The sequence below is a fragment of the Maniola jurtina genome, chromosome 19, assembly GCF_905333055.1.
Source record: "Maniola jurtina chromosome 19, ilManJurt1.1, whole genome shotgun sequence".
NCBI lineage: Eukaryota > Metazoa > Arthropoda > Insecta > Lepidoptera > Nymphalidae > Maniola > Maniola jurtina.
Window position 1 is genome coordinate 5682714 of NC_060047.1, and position 26928 is coordinate 5709641.

A 26928-nucleotide genomic window follows, 5' to 3' on the forward strand; every position below is an offset into this window, starting at 1 on the left:
TAAATGACAACATTTATAAAGGTCACTTATATGCGAGTAGTTACTATTTAGTCCAACAAGAAAATGAGACCATGGAGATGGTCAGTATGAAATAGTAAATGGGAGAAGAAAAGCATTAAAAGGGATAGAATCCGAAGTCTTGAGGCCAGTAAAAAAAAGGGGATAAAAATTTAATAAGTACATTTAATTTAGTAAGTTTAGTATACAAAGCTCCTCTCCATGGCTCAGTTTATTGACATAGACTAAAGAAATAATCGTAACAAATCGAAATCATTATTGATATAGCAAGGAGAAAGCCCAGACTTTAGACTTGTTCTTCTATATTCTTTAGTCTATGATCAATTGATCAAATAAATATCTTCTCCAACCCATGTGATTAATGGCACACTATTATGAAACCTACCAATAATTGCATGGTCCTGTAATCGATATTAATTCCATAATTAATAAATACATTACAATTATTATTTAGATCGAAGATATAAGTAGTCAATTTAATAACAAACTATGAAAATAGGTATATATTTTTCTCCATCATAGTGCCCGAGTCGCATAGTTTACTTTATCTACGCAAGTTTTGAGCAAATTATCTTCGATTTCGGAAGTTAGCTACAAGTCATTACTGTCTTGCATATGTTGTTTGTTTATTCATAAGATACGCAGCATAATAATATTAATATTGATTGAATGATCTTATTGGTATTAAATGTCAATAAAATTAGGGCAAGAATTCTATTAAAATAATAATAAAGAAAACATATTAATAATCAACAGAAATAGAATAATTTCAATAACAACAACTCTAAAATGGATTAAAATACTTTCTGATAAAATAGAAGGAATGCCGCGCGACGTATTTTTTTAATTTTTACCTGCCATGTGTCGGCATTTCGGTCAGCGTACCTACTTGTACCAAGAGCTAAAAAATGTTGTACCTATGACTTGTAATGAAAAAACCAAAAGGATACAGTCGTGTGCTAAGTAATAACATAATAAGAATATCGTGGACACACTTTTCATTTAATGTCACTAACAAATTATTTTTCGTTAAGGTCGCGCGGCCTTCGATACATTTTCCTGGAGCAAAATCATGAATTATCTACGCTAGGCAATATGTATTAATTTATCTACGTCCAATACTCTAACACGCGACAATCCAACACTTGTGACATAAAACAACTTAGAGAAAACACTTCAAGTAAAAAGACCTTATGAATCTTTGGCCTTCTGCTACTGTTGAAGAATATCTTTGGCAGCCATTTCTATAAAGTGAAATGCACAATGCAGATTTACAGCCGAAATTAATCATCAATCAAAGTCAAAATCAACTATTCGAAGTAGGTACTATTCTACTCCTTTTGATAGTCAGAATTGTTATAGTGGTGATAATTAATTATGTAAACTTAAAACTAAAGCAATGAAGGTTCCTATATTGAAGCTGTAATCTGTAGATAAATTACTTAGCAAGCAACGTTGTTTTTGTTCAAACGATATTGCTAAGTAACTGTTCGACAGATTAGAGATACGATTGATTATTAATTTCGATCGTTACTACGTAGTAGATTAACTATTTAGATTTATTTTTGTTACGCAGAACAGAAGTGTGAATAAAAATATAACTTAAATGAATGTTAGTGTATAAAAATCCCAGTAACAGTGAAGATTTTTAGTAAAACGCAAGAAAGGACAATGGGCAAAATACACAATGACCTGATCTTCAGAATGGCCACTTCAGAAAAAGTTTTTTTAAAAGTTCTTTATGATGCATCCAATCATATGCAGTTTGATTCAAAGCTAAAACTTATTTAAGAAAAAAGTTACGAGGCTTCAAAATGTGGCTAAGCTGGAGTCATTAAGTATTAAGATATGGTTAAAATCACTTAAAGACAGGTTCTAAATGTCTATTATTCTGATAGTTATTTTTAGAACCAAGCTATAATACCCGACTCGCACCCTGAATCCCGTATCCCGCTTCCTGCATTCCGCACCTAATAGTAGTACCTTGCACACAATAGTAGTACTTATGTTCATGACTATATGAACTACTATTTTTCTATGACTACAATGAATAAAATAGAGATTTATGTTCAAAAAACTTTTGAAATAAGTAAAAATAATTATATAATCTATCGATGTAAACTAGTTTCGGAAGTGGCCACAATGCGGACCATTTTGCGCATTGTTCTTTGCTAAGACGGTTGCATCTTAGTACTTTACTTTGTTCAGTAGGAAATGCAGGTGAACCAAAAAGCAAGCTGAAAAATACAGGCACTCTAAAGTTGTTAAAATACTTGGATTGTCGACAACTAATATAAAATAAACTTAATAATTAATTATTGTAAATTTCATTAAGCTACATTCGATTGCAACATAATATTCAAACACTTCTTCATTATATCCAAATATACAAAATGATGAGGTACTACATTTAAATTAGATTTAAAACGGTTAACACATATTTGTACATAGATTCCATTAGGTGTTACGAGGGTTAATGCAAATCCACACTCACACAAAAATTGTGTGCCACTATCGTATATAAGAATAGAGGGATACCCATTCAGTTATGATTACAGTTCTAAAATGTGGACTCACTTTTCTAAAACAAATATATTTTGTTCATTCATTTCCTTAAATCAATCTTCATTCGATTATTGCATCAGTGGAAATGTGAATTGACGAAACGTGACAAAAATCTTTAAATATTTGAATAAATATTCAAACTTTTACATATTTTATTCAATTCGGAAATTACTGGTGCAATACCTTCTGGTATTCATAAACATAAAAAGAAATATTTAAGCCTAAAAATTATAATTCTTACGTTATGTCAGTTAGCATTTCCATTGACGTATTCGCTTAAAAAACGAAAGACTAATACAAAAACGCCAAAAGGTTTATATTAGCGTGCTATATAAATTGCATAGAGCGTTTTGTAGAAAAATCATGCCACGCAAGCCAAAAGGATTGATAATTATAAAAATTAGGTATGTTGTATGACTTTTGACATACGGTTTATTTTCCTCCTTTTGACTGGACGGGTTTTTAAGGTTTTATAACACGACTCAATAAAGAAGTATGGAGTGCATAAGCGTTTTCCTTACATCTAGAAACATCGAAAGCTACTTCTTCATTGATTCGAGTTACATATTAGGCGCTAATTGGACAGGATTTTATCGAGATCAAATTATTTCTATTTTGATTTTTTGTCTTCTACGACTTGTTATGGCCTTCAACTGTGATGAAATGCTTGGCAACTACAGTCAAAACCTGGTTGTTTGACTAGACGAGTTTTAAATACTCTGATTCCTACGATACATTTACAATAAAACAAATAATACTACTATAATAAATCCAAAACACATTATTCGGTTAGGTAATACATTGGAATTTTATAAGGGAAAGGTTTGGAGATTCCTAAAATTTGAGCGATGTACAAAAATTCTGGAATAAATTCATTACTATTAAAATTCAAACAATTTACTTGCGATACCGACACATAATCCTTAAAGTTATTGACTCACCACAAAGTTATTATTTACTAGCCAGTACCTGGAAGAATAATAAAAAGGTAATTCCAATTGCATGACAGGCGGCTAAATTTTGACGCGTCAATAGAAACAACATGGGTACCACAAGTCAGAGTTTGTTAATTTTGGACCAAAAATTTGGGCCTGTAATCTTAATCACACAGTTATGAATACTGACTTACGCAACCTATTTTTTGCTTCCTATTGGTGGTCAAAGTTTATCAGTAACCGTAACGTTACTTTAACTGCCTGTCATCCAACTAGACCTTAATATAAATTAAGGCAGCAGTATTTTCTTCAGCGAGTCCGTAAATCCATGGACGGAAGCATTAAAATGTTTTCATTCAAATGTCAATCTTATTCTTTGTACATAAAGTTTGAACTCCCAACTACACGGATCATTACGTAGGACTCTTCAGCACGTCCATAAAGTCGTGGAAGAAAATATTGCAATAAGAGTTTGCATTCAAAAGTCAACCTTATTACCTTTTACACAAAGTTTAAACTCCCAGTTCGCCGTACTGCACGGACCATTTCTCGTAGGCGGCAAGACTGTGCGGCGACACGGACGCTCGGATCCTCTTCAGGGCGTCCATAAAGTCGTGGAAGGTGATACTTCTAACCAGGGACAAGTCTAAACATTTGACTTCCTCTGGGTCCAACTCTGAAACAAACATTTTGAAATATATACCTACAGTATATTTCTCTATGTGCTTGCAGTTTTTGAAAGATTGTACATTTGTTAGCACAAATTCATCTCTTAGGTCTTAGGTTTTTAAGAACTCTTTAAGATCTCTCCAGGAGTTAATTTATTATTATCTGGATTAATACGCAATACTCTCTTATTAGTAAACTATTAGTATTTTGGAACAACTATGTTTTTAAGAGAAGAGAAAATTTTACTGTTCGTGTAAGCAAGTGTAAAATCGCGAACCATACAATGATATCGCTCCTTAAACCTACTCTCACATTAACCATAAACACTAAAGGACTCGTACTTGGCTATTTTTTTTTTGGGATTGTAACTTACCTCTGATTGGCCCAAGAGCAGCGTCTCGGCACAACGCAGTAAGGTCGCTCCCCGAATAGCCGTCAGTGAGAGCGGCGAGCCTCACTATATCATCATCAGTTAGCGATGATGCGGCGGCTCCTCGCGCTAAAACGCGCCGTAGAAGCGCACCGCGCGTTCGCGCGTCAGGCAAGGTCACGTATACCCGCTTTGGAAACCGTCTGGAGAATATAAATTTTAGTGAATTTTCATTGCCTTCTTTAAGGGTGTAAAATCAGTGCGATCTAGTGGTAAGGTTTCAAGTATACGATATGGTTAAGAGCTGCAACTGCACTGTAACCAATACTGTGTGTGTATGCACATCCATTGATTTTAAGATCTATTTCTATTACTATCTCTATTATTATCTGTTTTTATTTACTTCACACAACTAGTGTGTCTTATGCTACGCCTGAGATGTGGATTATCGACGGACAGGAAATAGTAACTTGGTCAAATCAATACATAATTAATCTAAATGAAATATTTGTAAAAAGAATCTGTTGGGTATTGCAGGACACCCACAGGTATATATCCGCTCAATCATACGCGCTGCCCAGTCAATGAGATGCGCTTTGGCAGTTAGGTCCCCATCCCAACCGTCCCCAAGAAGCTTCTTCGCTACAAAAATTGTGGTATAAATAACCTTATTTTTAACGTTAACATATTAACACACCTTAACGCAGCTTCATCCAGCTCTTGCGGTCTGTTGGTAGCTGCCATAACAATAAGTCTATCCGCCCCCGCGGCCGGGAGCCCGTCGAACTCCACAAGGAATTCCGTCTTCAACCGCCGCGACGCCTCATGCTCGCCCGACGATCGCTCGCAGAGAAGCGAGTCTACTTCGTCCACAAATATTATTGACGGCTGTTGGAAATAAATAGAGCTAGACAAATGCAAAAGTTAAGCAATTTGAATAGTTTCCGAAAAAAATAGTAATCAGACTTCAGACAGACACCAATGTGATTCCATAATACTACTAACAAAACATTTTTGGCAAAAAGCTCGATACGCTAATGCGATAAATCCATACTAATATTATAAATACGAAAGTCCATATGTATGTCTAACTGCTACTTTTAATAGCCCATCCGCTAAAACGATTTTGATGTGATATAGATAGATATCGCTTGCATCCCGGGGAAGGACATAGGCTATTTTCTAAAAATCTAAGAATTCCCATAAGGTTTTAAAACCTTAATTCTACGTGTACAAAGTTGCGGGCATCATCTCGTAATAAATATAGCAGCAGTAAATAAATGAGCATTACCATTGCTATACTGGGTATTTTGTAACAAACTTTTAGCCTCACACCCTAAAATGGCTTTTATAAAGAGAAAGACGTAAAACGCTGTAGTGACAAGTAAGGTGAGAGTTTTAAGTTATCATTACCATTGTGATGGAGAAGGCATTGTATAGCTGAATTTTAAGATTATTGGATTGGTGCCCAGTAGGTATAATTGGTTTCAATTTTGCATACTAGTTTTCATTAATGTTTACTGCATTTTTTGACAAAAATACAACTTTCATAAACGATACTCGGTTGGATTTGTGCCAAAGTTACACAAGATCTAAATGCAGAGTCTAGCAAACAAAGTTGTTGAAACAGAAAGCTCTGAAATATGAACAATGTAGCGAAAGTGATATGCAGTTGTAACTAAAATGGGTGTATTTTCATCTTTCCTTTTTAGCATTCCATACAAAGCTGGACGTTTATGAACTCGTAATATTATAATATTTGTGTCCATCTGTTTCCAGTTCAAGTTGCTTTTAAGTATTATTTAACGTATATTATGAGTCTATAAGTCTAAGTTTATGAGTCCAACTCGACGCTTAGATGGCGTTTGACCGACCGTGCGTACTTTGTATGCATTTTCGCACGAATTTGTCTCGTATTAGCACGCACAATCCCGACCTTTCAAGTACGATGGGAATGCCCAGACGCGCTGCGATTTAGTCGTACGTATACGTGTGTGTTTGTCAGAAAACAATCCAAAATTGGGATTTTTAAATACACTTTCGTGTGTAACATAATTAAATAATTGGAACAAGAAAAATTAATTAGCTTGGTTTACAGACACATATGCTTGTGGGATCAAAGTGTGGATCACTTTTAAGTTATCACTTATCTGACCTTCAGGACAGCGCATAGCGAGAAATACCCGAAGAAATGGAAATATTTCTGACTGACAAACAGATAAATCATATTCGTAAGCTGCCTAGAAGAAATCACGAGTGATCAACCGCGTCTACACCTTAACTTATCTGCTATACATTACGTTCTTTCGATTTTATGTAATTTTTCTTGTTGTTCGTGTGATAACACGTACACGTTAATAGATCAACGCCAACAGGTTTTCATACACATAGCTCATAATTTAAAACTGACCTGCAGTTCCCTGGCTACTTGGAACAGCGCTCGTACCATCTTTTCCCCGTCGCCCACGTACTTGCTTGTCAACGTGGCAGCGGATATTGAGAAGAAGGTCGCCGAGCACTCCGCCGCCACGCATCGCGCCAGCAACGTCTTACCTGTATTAGATGGTTGTTAGATAAACATTTAAAACCTTAAAATATCACACATCACTACAAATATTATAAGTTGAAGTCTTCCTCTAATCTCAGAAGAGCATAGACATAGCACGAAATTGATCTCCAACTACCTATGAGATTTTATGTTTTTTACTACTTATGAGGCTATCAGTTATGAAGATTTAGCGAAAATAAGCTACCGGTTCGTTATTAAGGCAGAAAAAATCGTCCCATTTGACTGCTTCCGTGACGTGCGCTGCGTAAGTTACACCAAAAAAAAGCCCTGAGCGGGTCGCTAGTTAAAAATAAATAAAAGCGCACAGTAATCCGTACCTACTAATATTATAAATGCGAAAGTGTATGTCTGCTACAATCATTTAGCTTTTCTATTCTATTTAACCGATTTTGACGAAAGGTGCAGAAATAATTTGAATACCACGCATGGATATAGGCTACTTTTGTCCCTGAAATCATTCTCCACGTGATTTTTAAAAAACCAAAATCCACGTGGACGAAGTCGTGGGCATTATGTATTTGGTGCAGAGACAGCTTGCACCTTGGAGACGGACTTAGGCTATTTTTATTCCGGAAAATCAAAGAGTTTATGCGGGATTTTTAAAAACTTATAGGCAGGCATCTAGTTTTAAATATGTAATATTATGTTTCCAAAAATTATCTATTACCGTTGCCTGGAGGACCAAAGAGCAGCAACCCTTTGGCTGGTGATCGAAGTCCGGTAAAAAGTTCCGGTCTTAACGACGGCAAAACCACCATCTCCTGTAACGCTTGCTTGGCTGCCTATAAAAAAATCTGTGTTTAAAGACATTGTAATGGAAATGAACCGGGGGCATCATCTAGAGAATTACTAAACTAATAATATGATTTTGGGATTTCATAGAGCGTGTTGCGTTGATGAAAATGATTAAGAACCTTGAAACACTACCGCCACACATTAACAAACGTCATATGGCTAAAAGCCTTTTGACTTTCAGCTTGTCACTGAAAGAAGCTAATTTCATGCGCGGAAGTAGACTGAACTACTAGTAAGCTAGTAAAGCGATGCAACTGAAACGAGCTCACTGGTACAGTGGGGTGTGCGTCTTGAGTAGCAAGTCCTGTGTTCGATTCCTGGCTTGATCAATTAGGGAATTTATAATTTCTAGACTTGCAGGTATGGTCTAAGCGTGGCTAGTTACTTTACCGGCAAAGTCATGTCACCAAGCGATTTAGCATTCTGATACGATTTCGCATAGAAACTGATTAAGGGTATGAATTTAATAAAACTGCAATACTTAAGAGAGCTCTCTCCGTCACGCGTTTCATACAATCGTAGTTCCAATTTCATTTGAATATTAAGCAACCAAAGTCCATGAAATTTTGCGGACATATTCTAGAAACTAATATCTATGTCTGTGGTTTTCCAGATTTCTGTTAAAATATTCGGTTTCAAAGTTACGCGGTCTTAAAAATTTTCATACAAATCTTTGAGCCCCTATAATTTTAAAACTACATATTTTTAGAAAAATCTAAAACACCACAGACACAGGTATTAGTTTCTAGAATATGTCTGCAAAATTTCATGGACTTTGGTTGCTTAATATTCAAATGAAATTGGAACTACGATTGTATGAAACGACTGACGGAGAGAGCCCTGTTAATCCTTCCAGATTAGCACGCTTTCATATTAGATGTCTCCACTATAACGTTAAACGCAGTCAAGGACTAAATCATGATCATCATCATCATGATCAATCCATTGCCTAACCCTCTCCTCTCAGAATGAGAAGGGCTTAGGCTATAGTCCGCCACGCTAGCCAAGGCGGATAGGCTCACTTCACACATCTTTCAACAATTCGTCGTTATTACTTACATCTTGACCAGCAATATCATCCCAATGGACTTTCGGACCGCCTTCCACAATCTCGTCCAGTATAAGTTGAACCAGCTTGGGGTCCACACCTCGTACAGCGAGCGTCGGCTGTGGGGTCCTGCTTCTGGTGGGCGTCCCTCTTTGCGAGCCTCCTCCTACGACCCTTCTCACCGGTGACCCGTTCACTGGCACCTGATATGCGCTCTAGTTGTGAGAGGAGACGTTGTGATGTTAATGGAGATGGTATGGTTAGTGAGAAGCATAGGAAGGATTAAAAATTACAATAAACTATTCATTCCATAAAGGCAAACAAGTTCTGCTTAGTTCCATCAAAAGATAGGTATATTTAAGATTCAAGCAAAATTAGCCAGGCCATAGTTACAAGCTTGCTAGTTGTAGTAGATTAGGAAATACGGTAGGTACACACATTTCTATAGATGCGGTTGCTCCTTCATCATTTGATATGAGGATAGTACAGGAACTTTCAAGTTTATTTGCTATCTGTAGTTGATTAGTACTTAGTAGTAGTAGTAGTGTTTAAAAGGCAATAGAACTAAGTTGAATTTTCGTTTTAGAATTTTGTTAATGATTGAGATAGGTTTAAGGTTTTTAATGATGATGAGGTTGAATGACATGCCAATTTATGTAACCAATATAATATGAAATAAAAAATTTGCTAATCATCAGTTATTACTGATTATTATTGAGATAATCTCATATGGTCTAGAAATATAGATATAGAAAAAATATAGAAAGAGTCATGTTAAAACCAGTTGTACTAATCTTGTATTCAACGCACATGCAAATGTGGAGCCAACTCCTTTCGGCGGTGTCACCACTGAATTTTAATATGGGATTATTCAAGGAGCGGATTAACAAATTCCTGAAAAGCCAGCAACGCATTGACGGTTGTTCCTCTGGCGCTGCAAATGTTCATGAGCGACGGTAATCACATAACACCAGTTGACCGGCTTGCTCGTTTGCTTGCTATTTACATGTAGAAAAACATGTTTTCGCTATTTACATGTAGAAAAACATGTTTTCTTATCCAACTAACTGAGCTTGTGTTAACTCTCAAATTTTTTAGATTTTAGTCCACTTTTTGCTATTGAGACTTCAAATTATTCAGTAATTCGTTTTAGACACAGGAATACTTACAGATAGCTGTCGTTTAACAGCTGGTGGCGTAGAGGCGGGTTTCACGGGATATCTGAATCCCCCATTGGAACTGTTGGGCTGTGAAGATGACCTGCCCATTGACCGCGGCAGGGTCTGAGACTTCATCAGTGGTCCGCCTCCGCCAGGCACTCTCCGGCCAGCGGTTGTTAACTTTCGACCTGCGACTTGAAAATTAAAGAATTTATATTTTAATTGTTGAACATTTATATCGTCAATAGGTTTAAAAATAATTTCAACTATTAAGTTCCCTAACTATCAAGATATGTAAATCATAAATGACGATAGATACCTAGACGGTAGCTATAAGCACATAAGAATAACTTAAATATTGAATTGCGGACCATAAAACGTTTCTAAGTTAATAAATTATTACCATCGGCAGCAAGATACATTCCGCTTTCATTTTATATCCTGGATTCTTATTACAAAGCAAAGTTAAAACTGGTAGACCACAAACGTATTTTTTGCTTTTTACCTACTTGAACTTTGAAAGCACTTTTTGTTGGGAAAAGCAAAGTTATGCCTTGAAGAATAGCGGAAAAGGGATGAATCTAAAAATTTCCTTAGTTCATTTTTTTGTTTCAACCTTTATGCCCTTTAAGCGTTTGTAGTTCGAAATGAAGATTTGTTACGCAATTTTTAAAGGACCTCTGCAAAGGACCGGCTCCAGGTAAAACCTTTCCGTGGCATTTACATTTGTATCGAACGTAATTAACTGACTTGTAATGGGAATTACGCAACAGTGATTTACTTGTTATTGACCAACTGACCTAAGGACGCGGTTTGATAAATTGAAATCCATCAAGTAAGCCCAACAATAAAAGGTCTGCGAACGTGGGCGCGAAGGAAAACTTGTACGTGCAAAAGTGCCATAATAATGGGTTCCAGATGTCGACATTCTATATAGGGTCCCCATATGTACATGTACGTGCTCGATTTCTTCTAATATAAGTAACTACATAAGCTACTGTAGACCTTGTTACGCCTAAAACGTTATATAAGTTCAAAACAAAGATTTTATTGATCGGTGTGAGAATGTTTAAAATGTAAATAAATGCATCTAGGTAGGTACAACGTGCTCTAATTTTGATTGCAGTCAAGTGCAAATCTATTTTTTCAACAATAAAATCCACTTTGCACGCTATGTTTCTTTACCAATCACTAAAGTTTTACTTCTAGCCATGACTTCGTCTGAATTAGACTTTAAAAATCCTGTTTTTCTTTTCTGGGATGAAAGGTGTTTTATGTTCATTTCCAGGATGAAAGCCATCCCGAGGCTTTGTCCGCAAACAAAATTTATTTATCAACTAATCTACTCTAATCTTGCCAAAATCGTCCCACGATTGGATAAAGGCCTTCGAATTGATCTATCACATTGATCGATAAAAAGTCGTAGACGAAGGAAGGTTAGTGACAGATAAAATTGTACGAAATTGCAGGTTATTATTTTAATGATTTTAACTCTATACAGCATCTCTATAATGATAGTAATAATTTATGTTCCCACTCACGACCGATCTGTTACTTAATCGAAAGTGGATATTGGCAGCACAAGTATCGCCCACTCATATTTAAATTGATAGAGCCATAAAAGAATATAAAACTCTCTACGCGATTTTTTTAAAATATAAAAATTAAGTAGAATCTTGTTGGAATATTCTCTGGATTCAAATCTGCTGTAGGTATATATGCCATGACTCAAGGGAGACAACGTTAGCTAGGGTACAGCGATGCCGATGTGTTCAGTGAGGTCTAGTTTGGATTGACTTTTGGAATTAGGAAAGTTTTTCATTTGCAACGCCCTTAATATTTTTGGGATTTTCATGACTTTGATGAATCTTATGAAATGTCTGAAATAATGAATTGAATTAAGCTGTAAAACACTTGTTAAAGAGTGATGCCGCAAATATAAATATAGGTTTGAACTATACATATGTGTTTATAATGTATATAATATATATATATCCGACTTAACCATTCAGTCGTGTAGAAGGATGTGGGAGCCTGCCGCATTTATTCCACAAAATCAGCACACTTCTGCACGCAAAGCTAGCTGTCTAGCTTAGAAATATAGATAAGTAGTAATCAATCATAAACATCAGTCTTTAGCCCGCAATATCTGCAATAGAGCAACGTCTAGGTTTTTATTACGTAATCATTGATTATAAAAATATTCAAACGGTATCAATATTAATGTATGCATTTTGTAAGTTGTAAACGTGTAAAAGACCTTGCAGTTCGCCCACGATACCCATCACTTTTAATCGAACCGATTTCAATCTTCACTCCACGCTGCATTAGAGTGAAAGCTTGTTTTTTACTCCCCACCTCCCCCTCGAGTTCAAAGCTACCAAAGTCCAGACAGTGCGTGAGAATATTAAATGGGCGACGGGAATTTGTCTATCCTGGTTCATGGACTTGACATTCTAATACAAGCTACTGTATGAAAGCGTCAATGCGAAAAATGGTCGAACAGAGTTTACGTCAGAGCCTACCTCACATAATTGCTGTCATGCGCCTGATGCATCAGAATTTTGCTACAAGCATTGTGACAATATGACGTTACACGCAATTGCAGGTCGTCTTATCGTGATCTATAACCCAATTCGTCTTAATCCAAACAATGTGAATATGAAGTTCTATATGCTACAGAGGCTTGCAGCTAGCAAATTAATTACTTACTTTATGGGCTATAGTAATTAATTTACCAGCTGCAATACGATGTCGCGTCGCATCGCGTTAAAAAATTAATTTTTCCTCATAAAAATGAAGGTGGGGACCGTTATCTATAACACCCGATCAAAATGCAGAATACTTAGTATACCAGCTGAATTTTTTTTTATACCAGCTGAACGTAGGGTTGCCAGTATATAAAAATATTTTTTTTTGTGATTTTATAGGCTATCGAATATGGCAAACGTTAGATAAGTCTTGTCAGTGGGCAAAATTGGCAGAAATATGTTGCCAATTTAGTTATACCTCACCTTGTGTTAAGTAATGACGCAGTATAAGATGGAAGCGAGCTACTCGTAACTTGGAAAAGGTATGGTAGTTTTTATTAAACCCACATCGGTTTCTACGTGGCATTGTATCGTATTGCCCAAATTGACAAATTGCCTTGCCACTTATAAGACCTTACCACACCACAGCGCCAGGGAACCTCATCAAAAATTATTATTTACGCTCGGTTGACAGCCCTGGGTCGCGTGCTCACAATATTATTATGTATTGCGAAATTGGGACGCACTTTGGGCGACACACACGCTGGTGCAATTTTTAAAGATTAAATAAAATATCGCCCCGAAACCTGAATTTCTGCGATAACAAAATCCACCCACGACGATTTGTGTCGTAAAGGCTGACAGCTGTGACCTACACTACAACATCACTAAAGTGCGAAAGTGTTTGTTTGCTAGCTTGTTGGCTTGTCCTTCAACGTCGCGTCGCAACGGATCGACGTGATTTTTTAAATGCGTATAGTTTAAGACCTGGAAGTGACATAGGTCACATTTTATCCCGAAAAATTGAAAAGTTTCACTGGGATTTAAAAAAATTGCGCACCTTTTCCAGCGTACTTGTAGGTGTACATAATAAGCCCATTTCAGTAGTACTAGACGTACTTTTGCAAAGTCTAACGTCAAGAAAGTGGAGAGATCATAAAACGTTATGGACAGTATATAGAATAAACGTATATTATCTATACCATAGATGCAGATTGTAGAGTATTAGCTACTCCAATGAAGGTGTTACATTCAGTGCCTAGATCGCACTATAGGTCTGAAGCAATCGATGTCAATTAGCATAATTTCTTGTTGGCTGTTAGGTGACCTGTGATTTCACTCAACCACTTTCATTTTTATCTAAAGCTCGAATATTAATGTTTTCTTCTCTTTAAGTAATAATAATCATTCTAATAAAGTATACACGAGCAACTTTTTTTTAGTGTCCCCATAGCAGTTTCGTCTCCCAGTCCCACATCAAGTCAAAGAAACGTGTATTTTATGTTTAAAACTATCTTCGCTTAACATTACCTTTATTGCTGAAACCGATTTATCTAAATATATAATAGGAAAAGCTGACTGACTGACTGATCTATCACCGCACAGCTCAAACTACTGGACAAATCGGACTGTTTAGCATACAGATAGCTATTTATGAATAATAAATCCGCTAAGAAAGAATTTCTGAGAATTCAACCCCTAAAAGGGTAAAATAGGGGTTTGTAGTTTGTGTAGTCCACGCGGACAGTCATGGAAAATTTAATTTAGCTTATATTATTTTTTCTTACTTAGCTCTATGATATAATAACAAAGAGTCATATCTCGAAAGTCTAGACAAAGGGCCCTGCAACGATACGAAAATTGTTTGAGATGAAATCTCATAAAAAGCTCAAAAGAATCTCTATTTCAGAATAAGAAATTCTTTGTTGTCTGATGAACTATTTGGTAAAGTTAAAGAATCGAGTTAGAACTTAGCAAAAAAAAAAAATTTAGTATCATACCTAGCAGACTAAAGATAAATAAAAAATTATGTGATTGAGAATCAGATTAAACAATGTCTGGTCTGCTTTGATCTAGTTACTAATTTAATATAAATAAAAGCAATCATTCTGACCAAGTTAATGACTTTGAACTAAGAAGGTAACCACAATATTAAAATAAAATAAAAACACTTTTCTGGCTAACCAACCCTGGCATCGATTCCCATTTTATAATTGTTCTCTTAACGAAATAATTGCCTATTGGCTGTAGGTATAGTTTAAGTAGGTGAGACTGTATATGGAATATAATTTTACCCATAGCAACTTGATGCAGAAATTTTCCTCGTTGCATGGAAAATATGCGACACAAAGGCGTACAGCGCTCAAAGCCGATCTCATATTAGTTAACAGACAGGAGGACAAAACTTTTCGGTCTAGCCAGCGAGGCGGCCTGCAGGCAATTTTTCTCATACGAAAAAATAGCCAGACATTCAGGATAGACATATTTATGGGCTAGATAGATATGATTAGATAGATATGCTCAGACTATAACATCTCAGACTTAGATGAGTCATTTTTATCTTTTAACATCTAGTGTAAGTATTGCAGGGAAAACACTCTTGTTTGCGAGTGAATAAGGAGTTTTTATGGAGGCAAAATGCAAAATGTAAATAAGTAGGCACCTACTGTTATTAACATTATGCTTTTTGCGATGCGCAATATGCAACAGAGCTTTTGCGGTCATGAAAGTTTTAAGCAGTAATCACTATGGGTTTGAAACGCGCAAGAACTTTTAGAACCACTGAGATAAACAGAAGCAAAATAGACTGGTAACTATATCTTCTTCAAATGCAGCCAGGATATGAATTTACAGCTAATGCCCGCGACTTCGTCCGCGTGGAGTACACAAATTTCAAACTCCTACTTTACCCCCTTAGGGGTTGAATTCTCGAAAATCCTCTCTTAGTGGACGTTTACGTCGTATGCCAAATTTCTTCGATCCGTCGAGTAGTTTGAGCTGTGGGTTGATAAATCAGTCAGTCAATCAGTCATTCAGCTTTTCCTATTATATAAATGTATGTACATATAGATAATAGATATACTTGTAAATGGATTTATAAGTGAAAATGTTCACTCAGGGAAAGAGCGCTGCAAATTAAGTAATCATTGTTAATTTGTTTTCGACCCAGTATCAATTTCGAATAAAGATGCCCAAACGACTTCTTGGAAATAAGATTGTGAATATTTTTTATAATAAAATAGCGAGCAAACGGGCAGTCCGGTCACCTGATGTGACATGTGATGGATACAGCTTGTTAAACTAAGCCAAATGCCAATAAAGCTGAGGGCAATAGCATCGTTCATTGTTGAGAACGAGCAGATTGAACCAGCTCTATTAGATCCCAACTCCAGGAATTCACGCTTTATTACTATACCTACTACCTATCATACCAAATTGAAATAACCACTTTCAATCATTTAAATGCTACGGGGGCGAAATGCGAATGTTCAATTATTAAGATTAGTTTATTAAGAATTCCTACTTTACGTCGACTCCAATGCACGCTATCGTCTATTCTTCTTTATGAAAAAAAATTGATTCAGCAAGAGATAGAATAGCTCCTTCGATTTCTGTGGTACTTAAACCGCGGCCTTGAAACTTGTGATTTTACGGATAGGTTTTCTCTTACTAAAGTAGACTCGCTATCAGCTAGGGTTTGTAGAAAATCCACCGCAGCGAAGCAGAGCAGGGTAAGCTATCCACGATATTAGCAAATATTATGAAAGAAAATGTGAATTTCCGGTTGAAGCCAAAACAAAACACGTCGATGTCTAAAGCACTTTGTAAAGAGCTAAACAAACATATAATACGAAGCAGAGGAAGTAGGGGATGTATCAAGTTTGATTTATAGTATCGACTACCAACAACGGCATCGATATTATGACGTTTCCATTTCCACGCAATTTACTTACATACGATCGATATACGAGTAGGAAATACGTAACGTAATACCAAACGACGTGTATAGAGAACAAGATAAAGTTGAAAACTAAAACCCGACTGCGATCGTCTTAATAAACGCTGAAATATTATAGTGAATTTTTTTTTCTGTCGCTTGGTATATTTTAATGTTGTAGTACATTTATATTTATGAACTCAGAATTTTCTCCTCTTTCATTTGACGCCCCACTCGATACAATAGCAAAAAAAAATAAAAATTGTGACATACATACATACATAGACTGCTAAAATCATAACCCTTCCTTTTGGCTTTGCCGCAGTCGGGTAAAAAGAAAACAAAGAACTTATATCTTATCTCTATAAGCAAGGATAGCGGCGATATCTGTACAAATCCCTATTTTGGTTTCGTACAAAATTTGTGTTGCCAATATTTAAGCCGAACGTACCGACGATACTGATTGCATGGGTGTCCAAAAAAGATAACATTTTCATCTGCAGGTGCAGATACATCTTGGGCCAAATTCTTGGCATATGACAAAGGTTGGTCACATATTATTATGACTGGCTATAGTATGGATCAATATAAAGTTAAACATAACTAAAACCCGACAAAGTACTCCGCGGACTGCCGCTAGTAAATAGTATAAAATTGTTTTTCTGTAGCTCGGTGTATCTTAACATTGGCCCAAAAATGGGTCTAATATTGATTTATATTCTGTGTGAAGAGAAATAGTTTTCTGGTTAACGAGTTACTCGTATGTTATGGTGTTAAACTTGGCTTTTAAGTACTAACATAACAGTCTGTAAATACTTTGTTGTATTTATACTTGGACCTATGAGCGTGTCTGAATCATCATCAACCCAGCTAAACATGGACAACTAATAATATGGCACAATGACTCACTGAAAAGGGATAAGTAATGGTGAACAGTGATTGTATACCACGAGATGTAAAACAATTTTTAGGGTTCCGTATCTCTAGAGAAAAAGGGACGCTTTTAGGAACACTTTTTCGTTTGCCTCTCTGCCTGTCGTGTCAGTCAAGACTCGTCAAGGGAAGCAAAACCTTTAAGGTATTTTCCATTGACTTTGAATCATGAGCAATGTCTTATAGCGTTAGAACACAAGTAAATGGAAAAATCCGAAAACCTTCGTCGCACCTACAGCCTCCGCTAAAACATCACAAAAAAGTGTTGTCTTTTGTACGACGGTACGGTACCCCTCGTGAGTCCGACTCGCACTTGACCGGTTTTTATAACTAAAATGGATGTGACGTGAAAACGATTCGATCACATAGATTGTCGAAAAAGTGAGAAGTCAAGTGAGGTCACCCCTAAAGTGACCTTTGCATGTCATGCTCTTTTACAGCGCGCCCAATCGCATTTTCATTACTGAAGCAGTATTCTCGTAAAAATGTTGTAAACTCTAGTATAAATTCAAAATTCATCAAAAATGGTATATTATAATTGTTAAAAAAAAACTAGTTTTAAGTTAAGATTAGATTATTATAAATTAGCGTTAAAGATGTTGCAATAGCAACAGGTAAAAATGATAAAATGAAAAAAATAAAATTGGTTTGGTATGCCATGTCAAATGGCAGAGGATTTCGTTACACAGCTAGTTACTATTGGCTATTTAGATCTGAGCGGTCAAATCTATTGATCCATAAGCACTATTTTAAGCGAACGAATTCGCGGACGGTTTGCTATCTATTAATAAAATGGGGTTAAGCCGACATACAAAACTGTCATGTTGTAAGTGGTTTAAAGTGCTGGATATATTATCAAACGTTGAAGTTGCCATGGGATTTATCTGCGTAACGATAACACATCATCTTGATTTAACCGGAATTCCATATGAATACCTATCTACTAAAGGCGGCGATAGCCTACTGGTTAAGTTATCGGCTTCCTAGTCGGGGGGTTTGGGGTTTGATCCCGGGCACGTGCCTCTATTTTATCGGAGTTAATTATGTGCGTTTTAAGCGATTAAGGAATCACTTACTTTAACGGTGAAGAAAATCATATCATGAGGAAATCTGCCTGAGAATTCTACATAATGTTCTCAAAGGTGTGTGAAGTCTGCCCATCCGCACTCGGCCAGCGTGCTAGACTATGGCCAATCTCTTTTCTTACTGAGAATAGACCCGTGCCCTGTAGTGAGCCGGTAGCATGAGAATAGAAGGAGACACGAACTAACTGAAAATTTTATCAATGTATGTACCTACCTATGCTCAAATAGGAAAGAGACTTAATAAGATTGTTGTTGTGAAGAAGGTTCTTTGCTCTATGATGTAGGTTACACTAAGAAAGGATTTTCAGAAATTCCGTTCAAGTGAAGCTGGGGCAGGTCAGCTAGTATGAGTTTAAAACCCAAGAAGTCAACGCACGAGGTTGTTGCGGTACCTATATATGCGGTATAGAACTTATAAGTACAAATCAGACTTAACCATAAACAAGAAAAACTCGAAAGAAAGTAATTATCGTAAAACGATCAATTCACAATTTAAAAATACTCTTGTATGAGTGAAACGCACCAAAAACTAGTTTCGTGAAAATCCCACTAGGTATACCCTAAATATGGTGTCCTGATAAAAGTAACGGTAGCGTAGAGTGAATGTCACACCGAGACGTGACTTCATGTTTGTTTTTTTTTCAACAAAAGTACTCGTACAACAAACATCGAAATATAATACATCTTTGGATTACTTATCGGCAAATCCAACTGTACAAAATAACGTCACAGCCATTAATATATTATAGCTGGTATATGACTTCGTCTGTGCTGGTGTTGGCTGGCGGGCGTGCTCTGCCTTTTTGGAGTGTTTTTTTTTTGTTAAAACTGATTGGAAAGCGCTCTAAGGGGGTGCCGTGCGTGTGTCGACGAGCGCCGGCACAGACGGGCTCCATACTTGTATAGTTTCCCTAACTTGTTACAAATAACTACAAACTTGACATTGGCTAATCTTTGTAAAGCCAGACGAGAGAAAAAAAAATAGCTGGTATAGTAGCTATAAAATACACGAATATGTGCATGAAACCGTTGTGCCAAGTAAACCATTGAGGCGGGTGGCGCTTGACCATCCGTAACACGATCCCATTGTGGGAATACAAGTCAAACGGAAACGGCCGTCCCACAGTTTGCGCTCCACCGCTTTCTCCCTATGCCGAGCTTAGGATATTCTATACTGGCTATCGTGTACCGGTTCAAAATTAAAGGTTCACTCGTCAATGAAGGCAGTAGACTCTTACACAGGTTGCCGTTATCGATAATTTTTTATACGCATACGATACGTGCGCGATTTCAAGAAGTTTTTAAAGATTACGTTAATCGTAGTGAGACGTTGAGCCAAAATAAGTAAACGAAATCAAATAATATCTTTGAGTCGATCTTATCATACTTCGATTCTTAGGACTTGATCCCTTGACTTAAATCTTAATAAGCCCTCCGGAGTTCCTGTACATCAGGTCGTGTTTCTCTTCTAGCAAGGATTATAGCCACGCGATACTTTTGTATTACTTAAACGTCGGCATTATTGGTTCTGAGAATTGGGGTACGGTAAAACTACACTTGTACAGCTTCCAGTAGAATTTTCAATTTACATTTGGTGAGGTTCATTCATAACATCATAACTTTAAAATGCATAGAATACGGTAAGATCTCATGATTTTCCAGCAAATTGTGAAACACCTATTCAAAAGCTTTCGTAAAGGAAAACGGCCGCAGCGGACGTTGAATTGCGTGCTCCAAACCTTTTCAGTAACAGCTGAGTGAGGCCTTTCCGCTACTCAGCTACACCTTCCTAACCGATTCATGATAAAGAAAATTTTAACCACGAATATAATATAGAATGTCGTTAGCTGGTTGGATGTCTGAAAAATTATATTTATGTAAGTAGCTACACCGAATAAACATTATATTTCGCTAATTTTTTTTGCGTCTTTAGCAAGGCCTGTCATTGATTTTTTCATTCTTGCGCTTTACGACAATCGTGCCTAATATTTGATTTACGGCCAAAATTAATAATAAGTACATCTATCCGTAATCTGTCGATAAGTAATAGTGACGTTGTTAATTGTCAATAAAGACCATACAATGTTTGACAAACAAGAACGTTGCTAAGTAATCTACCGATCTACCGACAGATTACAGATAGGATTGGATGTTAATTCTGGCCGTTAGCCTGGTAGACAAAGAGCAAAGACTATAGGCACGCTTGCGCACCCACGTTTAAATGCAGTGCCAGACGATGTACGTATAGCAAAACGCGAGTTTACCTAACTCACTCTCTAAAAATCCTTTACTATTTGCTGTATACTGTATAGGTACACACTCGTAGTACTATAGAGAGAGTAGAGAGATTGTTGGGGATATGTCTTTTTTTTCTCGGTGAAAGAGAAATAGGCTGCCGCTATTCTTAGAATAAGTATGAGTCGTAAAGTGATACGAATGCCTGAAACTTGAGTAAGAGCCCGTTACAAAGGTGCCTATTTTAAGCCACGGCGAATTGATGACAACGGCTTCGTCACAAACGATCGACTCGGAATAAAAACTATGTCAGCTTTGGCGAATCTTTGTAGCGCGAAGCTTTTGTTCAACTGGTTATTTGTTACTTGCATGTTGATTTTAGTGGATTTTTCAGTTTAGCCCACTTTCATTTTTAAAACAAGCATAAAGGTTGACAGCAGGTATGTATAGCAATGAAATATTATTTTAAGTAGTAATTAATCCCCTGAATTTACTCGGCAGAGCTTGTAGCAGGAAGCACAAAACTAAGGCGCAAATAAATCTATAGAGCGCACTTTGACTGTGACCAGACTTAAGACACTATTAAAATGAGACAGCGTTATAACGCTGGTATAAATCTGTCTCGTTTTAACTGAAACTTCAGTCTAAGCAAAGTCAAAGTTCACACTATAGAATTTCAACCTAAGAAACTCCTGACGGTAACAGCAGTCGTGTTTAGTTCCTAGTACTTAGGTATTACAACTTCTAAGCGCACGTTAGATACCTATAGCTAGGTAGGTTAGGTACGTTAGTTGTTAGGAGCGTTTTGTCTTACCAAGGAAAAAATAATGTCGGAAAAAATAGAGCAAGAATCATGAAAGAACGAATGAACATTTTAATAACAGAGTTTACGGAAAAATGTGAAAATCTTGCAGTTATAAATTGTGAAGTTCCTATTCATAACTTTTGAAATGAATAAAGTTTTACAAATCTTTTTCAATGCTGAGTGAGGTTTTTCTTAGTGAATAAGAAATGGTCTATCGCTTTTACCATGATTATTATGAATCATAATCGAGAAGCTGAGTGCCAGACAATTGCAAGACTAGCCTCCGATAGAAGCAATTAATCCGCACGAGGGTGAAAGATCACCAGGACCACGATCTTCAGAAATGAAGGAACGACTAGAGATAAGAATTTTGACGGATAGAAAAATGTACTTATTTATAAAATAAATAAAAATGAAAAACATGAGTCAACAAAATAAAAAATACGGAACACTTGATTACGAAGAAGGAATACCTATACAGTTATTTAATTGGGTCGGCGTAAAATCGAACAATGCTTCTCAATTTCAGAAATTAGCCGATAAAAATCGGTTTCAGACCAGTGGTCGTCTACGGTAGACCTAAAATAATATATCTGAAATTGGAGTACCTTAGCTCAAACCGAACCGTTATGATTATGATGACAATTTGACAACCGTTATCAATATTAATCTAGTGAATACTTTGGAGCAAATAGATCGTTACAATAGATTTGTCCGAAATCGGATCGAATCGGAAGTTTTTAACCCCCGACCCAAAACGAGAGGTGTTATAAGTTTGACGTGTGTATCTGTGTATCTGTCTGTGGCATCGTAGCGCCTAAACGAATGAACCGATTTTAATTTGGTTTTTTTTTGTTTGAAAGGTGGCTTGATCGAGAGTGTTCTTAGCTATAATCCAAGAAAATCGGTTCAGCCGTTTGAAAGTTATCAGCTATTTTCTAGTTACTGTAACCTTCACTTGTCGGGGGTGTTATAAATTTTCAATTTACACTTGTTAATTTTATTCCTATGACTTACTATCAAAGATGCAGTCATTTGACACAGTCTGGCTGACTGAACTCCTCTACAGCCTTTAGAATACACCCTTTCAAGGAATGTATTGAATTACAGATCAGATAGTACCTCCTATGTAATATTATGTAATAAATAAAACCTTGCATATTGTTATTGAATAATGAACAAGACTTGTATACAAACTCAATATATCAAAATGCAAATACATACTAGGAATCCTTGTTCAATGTTCATGCTAGTAGTGCATCCTATAGTAGGTACCTACCTACATAATATATACGTGTCACAGAATTCTGAATAGTTAGGTATAGAAGTTAAAGACATAAAGGAATGTTAGCTCATCACCGCCAGTGGCGTGAGCAGGATTCGAAGCCAGGGTAGATACAGTAAGGTTAGTTGCCTATTTCCTGGCAGATCATAATAAAAAAATGAGCATTGAACTATTTCAATCGCGTAAGTCGAACTAATGTGTCACATGATCAGATCCAAGAATCATGCGACCCAAGACGCGAACGCATAGTTTTTACCGTTTTTACCTACATAGTACATATTATTTTTATAACGAATTTCAGACACGATAATTTAAATATTTCTATTACCTTATTTAGAATTCTGTGGTGTGTACGTTAAAACAAGGCTGTAAACAGACCATGCATGTTAAACGAGCTTGCTATAAAATGACGCATCTGCAATTTCAATGAATATGTATTCCTTTTGTCTAGAAAACAAAGCAGCTGACTCTACCAGGTTTTTTCATTCAACTTCTGGAGATAGAAATGTTAAAGGCCCTAGCATTTGTAGAAGGCTTACAGTATGAAACAAAAAATACACAGGTGCAAATTACAATAATATCTCATAAAAATATGATGCTGAAAAAATTATCCAGCTGCAGAATTCTTGCATCGTAATTTCGTAACTGTATGAAGACCCATTAAGTCGTTATTTCGCAAGTGTAAATAAGCCATGAAAATAATTTTAATAGGTAACTGGGTGATACCCGCGGATTCGGCCGCTTAAGTTTCGGATTTGATATAATTCCATGGAAACTTTCTGCAATGAAAAGTAATTATATCCATCGGGATGCAAGCTATCTCTGTACTAAATTTATAATGCCTTCATCAGCGTGCATTTAGATTTATAAAAATCCCACAGGGACTCTTAGATTCTCCAGAACAAAATGTAAGCTATGTTATTTTCATCAAACTCTACCATAAAAAGCTAGCAGACAGACAAACAGTCACACTTTCTTATTTATAATATTAGTATGGAAATATGGATTATTATTATTATCATCATCATTATTTAATAATTCTTAATTTTGACTGGAATTTTAACATACTTTATACCATGGAGCCTTAATGATAAGGAAGAAAGTGGTAACTTTTTCAAAGGAGCTAATGGATTTCAATTATTTTAAAAATAGTTTTCTTTTAGTAAATACAGTCAAATCTGTCATAACAACATTGAAGGAAACTTTTAGGAAAAGCCGCAGTGTTAAGTCTTTACACTACAAATAGTAGGGACTTATATTTTGGTCATTATAACCAATATGTCATTATAAATGATGTTGTTTCAAACAGTTTTGACTGTAGTCTGTTAAGAGTTTAGGTACTAATTGTTGTACATCCTTACCTACTACTCAGTTACAATGTGGTAATAGTGTTGTAACTACTTAGATTAAAACATAGACAGTATTGTCACTCTACTATTTTCTTGAATTGTCAAAATTAATTAATTAGTAAAATCAGGAAACTTAGTTGCTGCCACCACCATATACCAAAATGTGAATTAATAATATAATTACTAAAATGCTGTTTTTTGTATGAATAATTATGCTCTCAAACACTTAATGCTAATTTTGACTGACTTTATAATTCTTATTAAATTCTATTTTGAGGTTTATTATTTCTGATATTAGAATCAAATGAAACAATAAGCAAACTTAAACAATTACTTAGAATTATATATATTTCATCTTGGTTAAAATCGAAATAAAAATAACCTTTATCACTAACCAATCAAAATCAATGAAAGATCAATAGTGGACACACACAATGCGGAAACAATATTTTATAAGCACAGTGAACCCACATGCAAACGCTGATTTACATAACATGCCAATTGTAAATATAAATTTGTGTTAATGATATCATGTCACAGGTTAAAGTGAAATTTGTGAGAATTTCAAAACTTTGCAGTAGGTTATGTCAAACGAAGCAAAGCTATGTGGTATTCTACCTTCATTTGGTGGCTTTGTTTGACCACTGTTACTTTCTGTGTGTGCTAGTAGCGTTGTCTTGGACTTCTCTAATGGCTTGCGCTTAAGAGGAGACTCCGTAGGCTTTTTGTCACTCCGTTCGGGCTCACTCTCTACGCCCAATTTACTGAGGGCCACTAGGTTCGCTACACGGGGGACAACATTTACTTTTAATAAACTTTTAAGAGTATTGTGTTGCTTTATGAGTATATCACATCAAAAACTAAATTTAACAAGCTAAGCATGCAATAAACAGCCAAGTTCAATAAAATATTTAATAGAAACTATCAGTAAACATAGAAGAGCTTGAAAATAAAGATAGCAGTGTAACATTTACTAATAATATAACAGAAAAGGTTTTTACCCAGGAAATGTAAACGGTCCTTAGCCATGCCAAGGTTGGTTTTCATTTTATCATGGAGCCTCTGTGCTCGCTGCCAGGCATCTCCACGACCCCCCCAGCAGTCCACAGCGATGCCTCGCTCCAACTCATAGATACCTTTCTTGTATAATTCTATAGCTAATTCTTTTTGGCCTGTATTACAAAAAAACTCAAACTCAACTTCACAATCTAGATTAACTAGGTACCTAACTCGAACAATAGCAAAAGAGATTCAATAACTACTTGTAATTTGTAAATATTGACATAAACTTCTACATTTGTATACTAGATTAAATATAAAGCACTAGGCAGCCACACAAGCATCTTACCTTCATTCTCCTCGTCTATCTTGAGCGCTTTCGATATGTATTCGAAAGCTTTCCGATGGTGATGCTTCTGTTTGGCCAGAAGCGGGTCCCCGGGACCCACGTTGTTTACATACGCCATTTCCTCACTGTGCGCGATCTCCGTGGACACCACACCGTCTTTCACGACCACCTCTAAGTTACATTCACCGTTCTTACGAGGCCTATGAATGAAACGGTGCGACGCCGAGTATAAATATTTGAAAATTATAAATAACTGGTACAAAATAGACCTCAGCAAATTAAACAGAATTATTATTGGGAACGAAACCACATAAAGATTTCTTTTATGGACAGAGGGTTGCGAATCATTTCGCAACGCAGAACCCTTCGCTATGTCTGCATCAGACTTCTTGGATTTTCGGTTCGGCGACCTAGTAGTTTTTCGCGGTAAACGACCACCATTGAAATCGTCACCGGAAACCATCAAGAACACTAAAGTCCCGGCTGGTTTAACACCAAATAGCCATACACTTTTTATCAAGACACGCACGCTTATTATTCTACAAAAATTATTCTAATAAAAACCACAAAAGTAGGTTTAAAGTGGTAACTGACAGCTGACAGCTGAAAGGTAGAACTAGAGTTATTGTCAATTTTTGACGCTTGCTTGACTTGACAGTTGACAGTGACTTAATGCTGGTGTTTGCATTAACAATTTAGATTTTACCCTAATTTCTGTAGGAATTCGCTCTAAATTACCCTAAACAGTTATCAAAATCACATCAAAATATTTAACTAGATGATACCTGCAAAATTATCCTCGTGGTATAGGGCTTTTCAATAATCTCGTGGGAGTTCTTTGTTTTCAATGAATGGTAATTCTATTTTAATTCTTCTGGAATAAAATTTTAGCTTAACATCGTTAATTAACTGAGTGAAGCGAGGCCTTAACGTAACTAAACGAAATAATTACTTTAAATTTAAACATAAGTAATTTTTTTTTACTTGTATTTAAACTGATGGTCTTCAGCCGAATATTGCACAAAAAAATATAAAAATCTTTATTTCATGGGGGCTGTCACACGAAATAAGGGGCTCTAAAGTGGAGTTCAAGTTCACTCCAAATAACCTCAAATCCCTGACAATGATAAAAACCTTAAAGCAACAGAATTCACCTAGTTCCATCCATCAGCCTGTAAGCGTCCACTGCTGGACATAGGCCTTTCCAAGAGCGCGCCACCAAACACGGTCCTCCGCCTTCCTCATCCACCCGCTCCCCGCCACCTTCTTCAGGTCATCGGTCCAGCGGGCT

At 36.2% G+C, this 26928-nt stretch overlaps 1 protein-coding gene and 1 long non-coding RNA gene across 4 annotated transcripts; one reads left to right on the top strand and one right to left on the bottom strand.

Annotated features, from left to right (window-relative positions):
• Positions 1-26226, bottom strand: LOC123875126 (spastin). Of its 3 annotated transcripts, none has more exons than XM_045920794.1 (11): positions 25638-26226; positions 25291-25461; positions 24908-25072; positions 10139-10323; positions 8981-9172; positions 7794-7908; positions 6968-7110; positions 5255-5445; positions 4561-4760; positions 4017-4194; positions 1-3552 (listed from the first exon to the last, which is right to left on the bottom strand). In XM_045920794.1, the coding sequence occupies exons 1-10, from the start codon at positions 26098-26100 to the stop codon at positions 4031-4033; spliced, it is 1989 nt and encodes a 662-aa protein (XP_045776750.1). In that variant the 5' UTR covers positions 26101-26226; the 3' UTR covers positions 1-3552; positions 4017-4030. The 3 variants fall into 3 exon arrangements, with proteins under 3 accessions (XP_045776750.1, XP_045776749.1, XP_045776751.1); XM_045920793.1 differs by having other exon boundaries at positions 8981-9184; XM_045920795.1 differs by lacking the exon at positions 24908-25072 and having other exon boundaries at positions 8981-9184.
• LOC123875152 lies at positions 9363-24242 on the top strand. The gene is made up of 3 exons (XR_006798083.1): positions 9363-9378; positions 12234-12237; positions 24156-24242. It is a non-coding gene; the product is annotated as an uncharacterized LOC123875152 (long non-coding RNA).
• Positions 26227-26928: the final 702 nt, after the last annotated feature.

Excerpts from the sequence above, each read along its gene's own strand:
- LOC123875126 (XM_045920793.1), bottom strand. The coding sequence starts at position 26,100 with ATGGTTTCCGGTGACGATTTCAATGGTGGTCGTTTACCGCGAAAAACT. Across the intron at positions 25,462-25,637 it reads GATAGACGAGGAGAATGAAG|GCCAAAAAGAATTAGCTATA; the intron begins GTAAGATGCTTG and ends TTTGTAATACAG. Across the intron at positions 7,111-7,793 it reads CTTTGGTCCTCCAGGCAACG|GTAAGACGTTGCTGGCGCGA; the intron begins GTAATAGATAAT and ends CATCTAATACAG.